The sequence below is a fragment of the Zalophus californianus genome, chromosome 12 (assembly GCF_009762305.2).
Source record: "Zalophus californianus isolate mZalCal1 chromosome 12, mZalCal1.pri.v2, whole genome shotgun sequence".
NCBI lineage: Eukaryota > Metazoa > Chordata > Mammalia > Carnivora > Otariidae > Zalophus > Zalophus californianus.
Genome location: NC_045606.1, coordinates 38,021,399 through 38,034,808, shown reverse-complemented (window position 1 = coordinate 38,034,808; position 13,410 = coordinate 38,021,399). Strand labels below are relative to the sequence as shown.

At 36.5% G+C, this 13,410-nt stretch overlaps 1 protein-coding gene across 1 annotated transcript; it reads left to right on the top strand.

The window, feature by feature from the left end:
• Positions 1-209: 209 nt before the first annotated feature.
• PDK4 (pyruvate dehydrogenase kinase 4) lies at positions 210-12,960 on the top strand. Its single transcript, XM_027573484.2, has 11 exons — positions 210-547; positions 1,476-1,617; positions 2,912-2,983; positions 3,899-4,083; positions 4,306-4,392; positions 4,845-4,922; positions 6,621-6,697; positions 8,485-8,583; positions 8,780-8,890; positions 9,195-9,308; positions 10,728-12,960. The coding sequence occupies exons 1-11, from the start codon at positions 436-438 to the stop codon at positions 10,869-10,871; spliced, it is 1,221 nt and encodes a 406-aa protein (XP_027429285.1). The 5' UTR covers positions 210-435; the 3' UTR covers positions 10,872-12,960.
• Positions 12,961-13,410: the final 450 nt, after the last annotated feature.

The window sequence follows — 13,410 nt, the reverse complement described above, 5'->3', positions numbered from 1 at the left end:
CTCACAGCCCCGGGCAGTGGTGCCAGGTCTTTCCACCGACGGGACCGCGCGCCGGGGGGCGGGGCCCAGAGTTCTTTATCTGAGCTGATTGGCGCGGCCCCAGTTCTGGACGAGTCTCCAAGTCCCAGTGACTCCTCCCCTTTGGAGTTGGTGGGGAGCGTGCGGGGAAACAAATAAAGCGGCGGGAGGCGGCCGGTGGTGGCCAGACGGGAACTTGAGTCTCTAGCCACTCGCGGCTCCTCACACTTACTGCCGGCCTCCTCCACTCGGAAGCACCCCAGAATCTCAGCCCAGGCCGGGTGCCAGGCACGAGTCAGCCCACCTGCCCTCCTTGCCCAGACGCGCACCGCCCCCTCCTCGGTCCCAGGTTCTGCTTTCCTCAGCCTTCGTTCCTTAAGCCAGCCCCAGCGCTTGCCGGGCAGGGTGGGCATCAAGATGAAGGCGGCCCGCTTCATGATGCGCAGCGCCGGCCTGGTGCCCCGCGAGGTGGAGCATTTTTCACGCTACAGCCCGTCCCCGCTGTCCATAAAGCAACTCCTGGACTTTGGTGAGCTGGGAAGTAGGGCCGGGTGGGGGTGCTGGGGTTGGGGAGCTTCCTTAACTTTCAGCCTTTGTGCAGGGAGGGCAGAGCTCATTGCTTAAAATAACTGGAGTCTGCTCTTCTGCTGAAACTTGGAGCCTCGACGCCAGTGCACCTTGCCCTTTCCTAGATCTGCCTTATTTCTGACAGTTTGTGCCTACAGGTCAAGGCCACTTGCTGACCCGCTGATACTGGATGGTTTGAGCTCATCTTACCGTCCAAAGCTTCCAGTCAAAATACTTACTGCTTTCTGTCACTACTTAACAATGATTTAAAAAACTTTATCCCCTCCTTCACAGCATGATACTTTTGGGGGAGGATTCCTAATGTTACAAAGTAGCCTCAAATTAATTCAGATTTTATCCCTTAGCCACCTTCATCTCTGCATTGCTAACAGATTTGTCTCTTTACCATTATGGTTTTCCATATATTTGCATTACTGCCAAAACTGTTTACAAACTTTCTGCAGTGATCTTATAAGGGAAATTTCAAGGATTTAGTTGTGGTATTATTTATCACTAATGTGGAAACATCATCACTCCTACCCACCCTTTTATCCCTCCAATTTCATATCTAGAACTTTCTGAACAATGTTGTGAGGTTGACATTGTGATGTTGACTGAGCTATGGGATATTTTGACTTCATGGAAGTGAATCCTCTTCCAAAAAAAGAAAACAATTCTCATATTGGTCATTTAAAAAAAAAAAGAAAGTAAAGAAAAAGACAATGAAGAAGGAGATACTTCTTCTTACTATAAATAGTAACCCACCTGAGGGTGAAACTATAATTTTATGATATGTGTGTGTGTGTCCAATATTGGATAGTTAATACTATTCAAATGTATCATTTAGAGCTACTTTTTCCCCAAAGCTAAATAAAAGTTATTTATTACAGGTTCAGAAAATGCGTGTGAAAGAACTTCTTTTGCATTTTTGAGACAAGAATTGCCTGTGAGGCTAGCCAATATCCTGAAGGAAATTGATATCCTCCCTGATCGATTAGTCAATACTTCTTCAGTGCAATTAGTTAAAAGCTGGTAAGTGGTGAATCATTCTGAAACAGTCTCTATTTTTAAGACTAGTATCTGAGTATGAATTCTTATAATACGTTAGCATCATAATTGGAAAACGGGTGGGCTGAACAGTAAATATTTTTGAAAGATGTAAAGATGTTTCTAGTAATTTAGGGTAAGTTATCATAAAGAGATTTATAAAGCTACAGACATCTTGCCTTGAAAAAGTACATACTTTCACAATGTAATTGTATTTTAAATAATAAAAGACAGAATTTGACATTGCACACGGAATGCTATCCTAGAAATAGACAGAAGGACTACATTTAGAGGATCTAATCTTTGTTACTTAGAAACCAATTAACAGCAGGCTTTGGGTTCAAATCCTGCCTCTGCCTCTTCCTAGTTGTGGAATTCTTGGCAAGTATCTTAAATTCTCTATGCCTCAATTCCCCCCTCTGTTACTGAGGAAAATAAATTATATGCTTCAAAGGGTTATGTGAGTGAAATTACATGAGCTAATCCATTAAAAAAAGTACTTGAAACAGTATCTGGCACACAGCCAGCACTTAATAATTGTCAGTTATTATCATCTCATTTTACAGATAAGGATAATGAGGCTTGGAGAGGGTAGATCACCCAAAGGAACAGATTTTTAGAGAATAGGACCAGGGTATACACTGAGGCAGATATACACCGGAGCCTCACCCTAATCCACTGATGACACAGCTTTTTGTTTATTGATTTAAGAAATATATACATACTAAAAATACTGTAAATATATATTATATAATTACATATATTATAAATATACAATATATAAGTATTATAGTTATATAAATATATATTATAAATACATATTATAAATATATATATTATTAAACATTTACAATCTGAAACACATATTAAGCAATTATAATCTGAAACACATCATCCATAGTATTAACTGCTGCTTTCACGACTTCTACTCATCTATGAATGAATATAGTAGGAAAAAATAGGAAGCCTTCCTTAAAAAGTTATTTCTAAATGCTATAAAAAAAGAAAACATTTGCCAAATAAAACAAAAAACTGACTACTGATCTGGAATGATTAAAGAAATATAAATTTTAAGTTAGAAAGGTGAGGGTTAAAGTCGTAGCTTCACTGTTCTTTTGTTTTTTGGGGTTTTTTTAGATATAGTGTTTTCCAAGTGTCTTGAAGGAAAGTTTTAACTTTAAACATAATACTTTCTCTTTTGCAATCATTTTGAAATGATTTAGCCACTTGTATCTGACTATTTAACTTTAAAACTTAAAGCACACCTGTCACTTTATAGGTATATCCGGAGCCTGATGGATTTGGTAGAATTCCATGAGAAAAGCCCAGAGGACCAGAAAGCATTATCAGAGTAAGTTCTATGCATTAGAATATGTTTCTAATGGGAGGGGCACGTACCGCATGGAGCACTGGGTGTTACATGAAAACAATGAATCGTGGATCACCACATCAAAAACTAATGATGTATTGTATAGTGATTAGCATAACCTAGTAAAATAAAATTAAAAAAAATAAGAATACGTTTCTAAAACCTTGACTGTTTCCAGACATACTCCGAAGATTTTTTTTTAGACATAAATTAAAGGAGCTACAACTCTGAATAAAAAATAACCTCCCCCTTACAAATGACAAGTTTTGACTTGTTGGTTTTTTAAAAGTGATAAGGAATGATGGCATTGAAAATGAGGCTGAGTACGAACAAGTGCAGGGAACTATTTATTTTTAAGGAAATCTATTTTTTACTATAAATTTAGTCTGATGATTAGATTCACAGGTGGATTTACTATTACATAATATTAATATATGTCATTGTCACTGGCGATTGAACATTTTCTTTCAGAGTAACCGATAGTTTCTGCCTGTAAGACTAGGAAAGAAGAATATTTTTATAAATCCAAGAAGAAATCTTAAAGGTTTTTTTCCACAATGGCACTCTAGAATTCTCTTTAATATTAATTATTTTTTAATTATTATTTTTTAAAGAGAAGGCTTAATGAATTCCCAGAATGAATTCACCAGTTAGAAAGCTGGTATTTTTACATTAACTAGAAGGAAAAAAAAATCTGTTTGTGATACTATCTCCTCTATTGTAGTTGAAGAATCTGTAAGTAAGAACCTTAATAAAGCTTCATCCAAACATTTTATCATTTGATTTCTTTAGATGGTTACTTAAAATAAGCTTTAGCCTTCTTTGAAGTAATCTAAGGGATATGAGTGAATGAAACTTACTTGAACTTTCAGTAACTGTAAATGTGTTTTGGCTTAGTTTTGTAGATACTCTCATCAATGTTCGAAATAGACACCACAATGTGATTCCGGCCATGGCACAAGGAATCATAGAATATAAAGATGGCTGTACAGTTGACCCAGTCACCAATCAAAATCTTCAGTATTTCTTGGATCGATTTTACATGAACCGTATTTCTACCCGGATGCTGATGAACCAGCATAGTAAGTTAGCTCATCATGGTCATGATATACTGAGAAGGGTGTAGAATATAAGCCATACCCCACCCAGATGTTTCATTATTCAGGAGCTCAGTTAAAACTACAATTGAACATTTTCTTTCAGAGCAACTGATAGTTTCTGCCTGTAAGACTAGGAAAGAAGAATTTTAATCATGATTATCCAGATTTTTATAACAACATCTTTTTTTTTTTATTTTTCAACAGTTCTTATATTTAGTGACTCACAGACAGGAAACCCAACTCACATTGGAAGCATTGATCCAAACTGTGATGTGGCAGCCGTGGTCCAAGGTAATTTCTAGATTTCTGCATTTCCCTTATTGAAAATATACACTATATGATTGACTTATCTATAGTTGAGGTGACTTTGTGAATAAATTTATATTCAGAATGTTCTATTTAAATTTTTTATAAATACTGTCATGAAGGTCCTTTGCTTTTGAGTCAGGGGTTTAATAAAATCATTAATAAAATTATAAAAATCCAAACAGTAATGGCTGATGTGCCATATTCTTATATATTGTGTTCAGTCTCTGAAGTGTGCATATTCCTATTGCCACAGCTATAACTTCAACACTATCTTAATTCTTCAATAAAATATTAAAGAGGTATTTTTTTCATATACATAAACCTGTACTTTAATGAATATTCTAGTTTAAGGGTAGTACACACACTGAAGATCACATGAAAATTTTACTTGGCATAAATTCATTTCATCATTGTGAAAAAACCTTCTATTTCAGATGCCTTTGAATGTTCAAAGATGCTTTGTGACCAGTATTATTTAACATCTCCAGAATTAAAGCTCACACAAGTGAATGGTAAGCTACAAATAAAACGTATTTTAATCTACAGGAAATTCGCTGTTCTCCCAGTATGATTACATCTTGTAAATACAAAGCAACTTCTGTGTTCTTTTTCTCCCTTCTGAACTTGCCTAGAATTTGTACACTTCTTTTTTGAAGGCAAAGTTCTCTTCATCTCAGTTGGAAAGTTCCAATTGAGCATATTCAGTCACTAATGATGATTCATAAAGAAGAATGGTTTGAGCAAGTAATTTAAGATTTAGAGTAGCAACCTAGTTCCAGTCTTAGATCAAAGAAAAATAGCTTATTGCAGAATATGGGGTCAGGGAAGCCAGAAGTAGGAGGAACCACTTGGTAGCAGGAATATCCTCGTGGCAAAGTTACTCATAAGACCTAGAAACAAAAACACTTTAAATTGTACTGTAAAGAAATAAGCCAGTCGTGGGACAAATACTGTGTGATGCCACTCATCTGAAGTATGTAAAATAGTTAAATTCAGAGAGGCAGAAAGTAGAATGGTGGTTGCCAGAGGCTGGGAGCTGGGGTACATGGGGAGTTGCTACTTAATGGATATAAAATTTCAGTTATGCAAGATGAATAAGTTCTAGAAATCTGCTGTACAACATCATGCCTACAGTTAATAATACTATATTGTACACTTAGATATTTAAGAAGGTAGATCTCATGTTAAATGTTCTTTTAAAAATGTTTTTAAACTACAAAATAAATATTTAATTGCACTGTAAGTAGGCACCACTGTTTTGGAAGCAGAGCATACTTCAGTGGCTTCAGCTCCAGGGTACCTGAAAAGAGAGGGTCTTCCCACTTTGAAGTGATATTATGATGAATGCAAGGCACTGTTTTTATCTTATCCCATAGTGCTTCTCAGAGCAGGACAGTTAAAATTAAGTTGCTCAAATTAAAGTACCCCAACTCATGGACTGGGGATATGTACATGTAATCAATTGCTAATTTAAAAATAGGAATACAAATAAAGATTGAAAAATATCTCTAAGCATTAACAGCATTGTTGCATAATATGTATAGATAAACTGCTTGAACTGTTTGATAAAATAAAGAGGGAATTGTGCCAGACCTTCTGTTTTCTGATTCAAACTTTGCCAAGGCCTGGGACACCAAAGAATAATACTTTTATTTTTCTTCTCAAACAGTGTTATGAGGTTTTTGTTTCTCTGTTTTCTTTCGCCTCTCAGTGAAATGTAAGCATATTTAGCCTGTAAGATTTAATGTTTGGCTGATAAAAATCAAGAATAATCAAATGTGTTATTTTCCCATAAAATATGAAAATTATAGCTAACATTAATTTCGGTATTATACTATGGATACATGAATTTTTTTTCTTTCTTAAAATGTATGATTTTAACTCTGAAATAGCCCAGTACGAAACAAATAATCCACATAATCTAATTTATAGCACCCTTGTCACACATTTCATCTGACCTTATACATTTGTAGAGAAATGCAAAAATTAATCATAGAGCACAAGGCAGCAGCTGTAACAGTATTTTGAAAATAAGCCAGTTGTGTTTACTGTTTAAGAGGGAAGGTTCTGGGGTAGAATTTCAGAGTAAGGGAAGATGGGGAGTATTCTAATCTTGGGAATAAGGGGTCTCTATTAATCAAATAGATACGGAAGTTTGTTTTAATGAAATACTTGTTTACCAGTTCTAAATGAGTTTAATTTTTTTCTAGGAAAATCGCCAGGCCAACCAATTCACATTGTGTATGTACCTTCTCACCTTCATCATATGCTCTTTGAACTATTCAAGGTATGACACTTCAAAAATAATTGCAATTTTGTTTTGTTTTTAATTCACAGGTTACCTTTTTATTTCCTTTATCGCTTCCCACTAAGTGGGAGCCTCACTGTCTTCTCCCAGACATGCTTCAGGGCTCCTAAGAGAAAGAAGGTACAGTTAGTGTTGGAAAGGGCACATGCAGTTCATGAGAGCATCCACACATATTGGAGAATGCGCAGTATGATTTACGATGCCTTTGTGCTCCCTGTCCTTATTATTTTTTTCAAGTGTCCAACAAAGCACTAGTCATTCATGCATTTGTTAAGGAAGGTCAGGGGGGTGAATGCTGCAGTGAATGGGGCCTTGTTACACCCCAGCAGGATGGTCCAGCTCTGAATCCAGACGTTCAGGTCCAGAGCTACTGCAGGTGGCAGGCAGAGTTCCAACCTGAGTCTAGAATATACTCAGAAGGAGGTCAGTTCCCTCCATAACCCACTTTAATGTGCATGTGAGTCATCTGGGATTTTGTTAAAATTCTGATTCAGTGGGACTAGGGTGGGGTTTAGAATTCGTAATAAGCTGGCAGGTGCTCCTGCCGGTCCACACTCCACACTTTCCATAGCAAGACTATAGGACAGTGATTCTCAGACTTTAGTATGCATTGGAATCACCTGGAGGGCTTCTTAAAACACAGATTCTTAGGCTCTGGCCCAGAGATTTTGATTCTGTACCTCTGAGAATTTGCATTTCTAACAAGCTCACCAAGGATGTGAATGTTACTGGTCTGGGGTAGCCAGGTACCAAGTATCAAATCCTGCCCCGGGTTCTAAGACCGAACTAAAACTGTACTTACACCAAAAAAGATAGAAAAAAACACCTGAAGCTTTGTGATGCTTTCCAAGAGTCTCCTGGACTCCTGGAGGAGGAAACCTAAAAAAAGTGAAATTTGCCACTAATTCTGATTTAGCTTTTCTCAGAACTTACTGTTTCCTACCTTATTCTAATGTTAGTGCAATGAGGTATTGATTGTACTACAGACATCTGATCTATTTTCTTTTACTTCAGCTGATGATTAGAATTTAGTATCGTATAGAAACCAGAAAGCAGATAATGTACCACAAGAAGGTTAGAGAGGAAAATGGGTGACATAAACCAAAACTTTATCTGTATGAGATTCATCCAGTTGTCTGCAAACTTGTTTGAGTTTCTTCTCTGTAAAAGGACAAAAGATACTTTTTTCATTGATTTCATTTATTTTTAAATTGAATGGTCCAACTCCTAGAGTTTTTTGCCATCACTGGTAAAAGTTAAGATGATAATCAAATGCAAATTGAAATTTAATTTAGAATTATTTACTATCCTTTTAAATAGTAACAACCTTTCCCAGCAAGTTTTATAAAAGCCAATAAATTGGTTCAATGATTCCCTGTTCATTTGTTATGTAATAGTCTTTGGTGCTTGGATGTAAAATGTAATGGAAAGACAGAAAAGAGAGAGCCAGGAAATGGACTATAAAAACCAATTTCTACATTTAAATTAAGCTTACAAATAAGAACTTGACAACTAGCAGAATTGTTTTTCCATCAGACATTACTCCCAGGAGCTATGTTACATGGTAAATGAATATTTTTCATTATACATCCTGCATGACACATTCATAAATGGCTATTTACAGAGCTATTTTACTACTAACTTAAAAAAAAAAATAGGAACTTTGAATTACCCTCTGTGCTGCTTTTATTTTAAACATAAAAAACTGTTATTTATTGTTTCTCATTCTTCTGCCATTGAATTCTGTATGGTTTTGATTTCTTTAGAATGCGATGAGAGCAACAGTTGAACACCAGGAAAATTGGCCTTCCCTTACACCAATTGAAGTGACTGTTGTCTTGGGAAAAGAAGATCTTACAATTAAGGTAACCATTCTCTGTTGTTCTTTTGAGTCTCTCTTGAGAGAACTAAAAAAGTGTCAATAATCATAAAGTGCTCTGCTTTGAGCCACAGATCAAAGTCATATACACTGGGTGACTTTTAAATAAATGAAAAACATTTTTAGATAGACAAATGCGCCTTGTTTTTAATGCATAGCTTTGGTTTGTTTGTTTATTTAAGATTTCGGACAGAGGAGGTGGCGTTCCCCTGAGGATCATTGACCGCCTCTTTAGTTACACATACTCCACTGCACCAACGCCTGTGATGGATAATTCCCGGAATGCTCCTTTGGTAAGACCAATTAAATGGCTAAGTTCATCCCAGCCCCCTAGTTCTAAATGTAAAGCAAGGATTACAAGGAAGTATTTAGGCAAGTTAGTCAATTTAGTTAAATTGGGCATGGGGAATAGAAGAAAGCATGAGAAAGCAAGCTGAAGACGGTGAAACAATTCACAAGAGGTCTCAGATTGGAAGTAGAAAATACTTATCTGGGTTCTAGAACGTCAGTAGCAGGGAGGATAATAACTGCTTCCTATGTTTTATATTTCAATGAGCATGTCCATTGCTTTGCCAATAACTGATCTTTTCCCTCTAGGCTGGTTTTGGTTATGGCTTGCCAATTTCTCGTCTCTATGCCAAGTACTTTCAAGGAGATCTGAATCTCTACTCTATGTCAGGATATGGAACAGACGCCATCATCTACTTAAAGGTATCCTTTTAATTCAGTAGAAACAATCATATTTCTATTTTTTTTTAAGATTTTATTTATTTGTGTATTTGAGAGAGAGAAAGAGAGAGTGAGTGCAAGCAGGGGAAGGGACAGAAAGAGAGGGAGAGAAAGAATCTGAAGTGGACTCCCCACTGAGTGTGGAGCCTGACTCGGGGCTCGATCTCATGAGCCTGAGATCATGACCTGAACTGAAATTGAGAGTCGGACACCCAACCGACTGAGCCACCCAGGCGCCCTGAAACAATATTTCTGAAAGCAATGTTGTTTTTATGGCCCTGAGTTCCATGGTCCACAGTGAATACCTCAAACTGAGTTAATGCAAATAACAACCATAAGTCATTGTATTTTCTGTTTGGTATATGTAGTTGTACTATATAATATTTAATATGGTAACTTACCAGTTAGAAGTGGGGCCAAGCTACCTGCTTCAAGTGAAGCAAAATTGTTTCTCAAGATGCACATTAGTTTCCAAGTGAGGAGATCCTCATGTGAATTTTTTAAACCAATGCCTTTTGGCATCTGTGAGAGTAGCTAGCTGTACCTTGGTTTTACTTAAACTCGTGGGAAATACATGCTAATAATGTGCCAGCCTAGAAAACAACAGATACCAAGATACTCAAGACCTTAAGCTGACCTTATTAGAAATCCAGGGAAGGAAAAGCTAAGTGCTCACAGGCTGTCAGTAGGATGTCTGGCATTTCCTGATTAAACTTTAAAAGTTCGTACATGTTTTTTCTATTTCTGATAAAGCCTCAATTTATTTGTTAAGGTCACTGTCCTGATTTGTTAATTGTTTTCCAGCTCTTTTGACTGAAAATGTATTTACAGATATTAGTCACTAAAACATTAAGCTTGTAGGCTCCCATTTTGTGCAAGGGAATTATTTGCCGAGAGGCCTTTGACTATCTGAAAATAGTTAATGTATTCATTTCTTAAATGAACAGAAGTTTTCCAAGTACTGGGAAAGATTAAGAGATGATAGATGTATAGTATCAGATTTTAATAAATTAATAGTATCAGATTAGGACTCTTTATCACAGAGGCAAAGGATTTTGTAAAGAAAGAATAGCTTTGCTATTCAGTTCTGTCACATCAGCAATATCTGAACAAGGGACAGGTGTAAATATTGAAGACAAATTCTGTTCCCCAAGTTATAATTGTATATGTGCTATTTTAGCCCCTAGAGGGTAGAAATAATATTTGTTTTTTACTTTTCTTTTATATACTGCCTAGCATACTATGGGCTATGGTGTGCTCTTATTAACTGACTCAATTAAAGGAACATATTTGAATGTTTGAATACTTACCTCTGGATTTATTTTGAATAATCACTTCATGTACAAATCATGCCATGAGTAATTTCTTTGAGTTGATTTTTCTTCTCCTCTCTTCGTGCAGGCTTTATCTTCAGAGTCTGTAGAAAAACTCCCAGTCTTTAACAAATCAGCCTTCAAACATTATCAGATGAGCATCGAAGCTGACGACTGGTGTATCCCAAGCAAGGAACCAAAGAACCTGGCAAAGAGGAAAGTGGCTCTATGAAGAGGGACAATCGGGACACTTTACGGGATCAAAGTGGGTCTACGCCAGGGCTGCTTCCTGCATGGTTGCGTGTGAACTCTTGTTTCCTCAAAAACAAACAAAAGCAACAAAAACTCCTTGATCGGAACAGTGGTGCAAAGAGGAACGAAGCCCGTTTCTCTGACCCAGGAAAGTGTAATGCGGGCGTTATTCTTTAACTTAGCATAACATACGAGCTTATATCAAATCCATGGAAAGCCTCGGTTTGCCGTGTCTGTATCAACAAGGATGGGAATGCGAGCAAAATGAAGATATAAGCTAGCACTTGCAACAGACTGATATTTTAGGCCTGCGGTTGATGGCATAAGATATTGGTATTTATTGCGTATCAAGTGTCAATATGCCAATATTTCCCTGCCATCAAAGGGGTGGGGCTTAGTTTGCGCTATGTCATTAGAAATGTATGTAAAGGTACATTTCCTATATTTCTGTGTGCTCTAGGGAGGAAAAGCTGGTGACTAAATAACATTTACTTTGTATGTTATTTGAATGAGGAGGAATGAGTCAAAACGTTTTATTCAAAGTTGCAGCCAAGGCATTGGGCCAGTGTAGAAACTCAGAACAAAGCCTCTTCTGATAAATACTGTATCTTCATTATGCTGCTTTCCTGTTCACACTTCATGTCATAAGTGAACACTTACTGCCAGGTGCCTGCCTAGTCTTGGGTGAGTTTTAAAATAGGCACTGAATTCAGGATGTTGGCGGTTGGAGGGGGAGAAGATAGCCAAAACTATCTCTCACCTTGCTTTGTTTATAAATGAGATGGTAGATTGGAAAAACCGATGTTAGGGAAAGAAATCATGCATTCAGAAGCTAAATCAGTAGGAGGGGCTGTTCTCTCCCCTGCAATGGTGGTAATCCAATGATGGCATCCCCTTTCTAGGCTTAAAAAGATACATTTTTGATATATGTGTAATTATATACACTCCTGCATTAACATTAAAAATGATTCCTAATTATCAAATGGCTCGAGAACATTAGAATTTAAAGACTTCTTGGGACATTTTTAACAAATAGCCTGGGAGTAAGAGGTTTTCATGCCAGGAGGCTTTCATCTGAATCATTGAGACTGAGGGCTGATAAATGAGAGTTGTAATGCATATGGAACTTTGGGGGACTTCAAGTATAATAGGCAGGTTGACAGGCCTGTCTAGTACATAACTCTCATAGAAGGAAGGGAGGGAGGGAGGGAGGAAGGGAGGAAGGAAAGGAGGAAGGAAGGAAGCAGGGTAGGAAGGAAACAGAGGGCAGGCATCTTGCTTTTTCCCCTACAAATTATTTCAAGAAATGATCTATATTTTCATAGATAAATTACTGGCAAGAGGATGAATTGATGTCTTTCAAAACAGAATGGCTTCTTTAAATGGTTCTCTCACTTTTGCGAGATAATGGGCTTTTATGAGATAATAAACTCATCCATGTCAAATTGATGTGTCAACCAGGATAGAGAAAAAAGCTAGAATTTTCTGCGTTGTAAAAGAATCAGTACTGTTTGTATCTGTTGAATTTAACATTCGTGTTTAATTTTGTTGTGGCCTAGAATTGTGGTGCTTCTGGTCATGGCCATAGAGGCCTCAAATGATTTGTTGTGGATGTCAGACTCTATCATGAGAAGTCCTAGAGGGTGGCTTTTCTTGATGGTGGGACTCTGGCTCATGCATTTATAGATTACACAAAACTATTTGCAATAGGTTATTTGACTTTTTAGTTTTTACTGAACTTAAACATTTTGCATGTAAATACTTGTATTTACCAAAGATTTAAAGCAGTTGATTAAGTAATTAACCCCAACACTGTGAACTATCTTTAAAATACTAGAGAAGAAACGTTAATATCACAATAACATAAACTGCAAATTGAGTTCTATAAAATAGAAATAGTCTACACTGGTATTTGTGAAATCTATGGAAGAGCTTTAGGATTCTAGCAGATGGATACTGAATGTTCAGGCCCACTTAAGTTATTGATGTATAAGTTGTGTTTTTTTCTCTATGTACAGAGAGATGTAACCATTTTTATAATAAATATTTTTATTATAACAGTAAACATAGTCTTTTGAAATTCATTTCTCAAATAGATGGCAAAGTACTAAGAAAAATTTGAGATAAAGATTTTCTTCACTTTATATTCAAATTGGGTATAGCCTTTTAAAAGTATTGAAAGCAAATTAAAATTTTGATTTTTAGACAAAAGATAAGTACTTTATAGAAGTCCAGAAATTTCTGATTGTCCTTTGCTTTCTTGTGTATGCCCCAGTAGCACATAGTGTGTTTATCTACATGAATTGATTGAATATATTCAATAATCATTTTTGCAATGTATATATTCTGTACATTTTTTTGGTAAACTTAATGTTTCACTTGGTGACTGTATTTACATAATAAATACAGTAGAGTACCAAAATAATTGCCTAGATTATTTAGTACCAAAATAATTACCTAGATAATTTAGCTTCCCAAACAACTTCTGGATTAAATATCTGAATAATAATAAAGTAGAG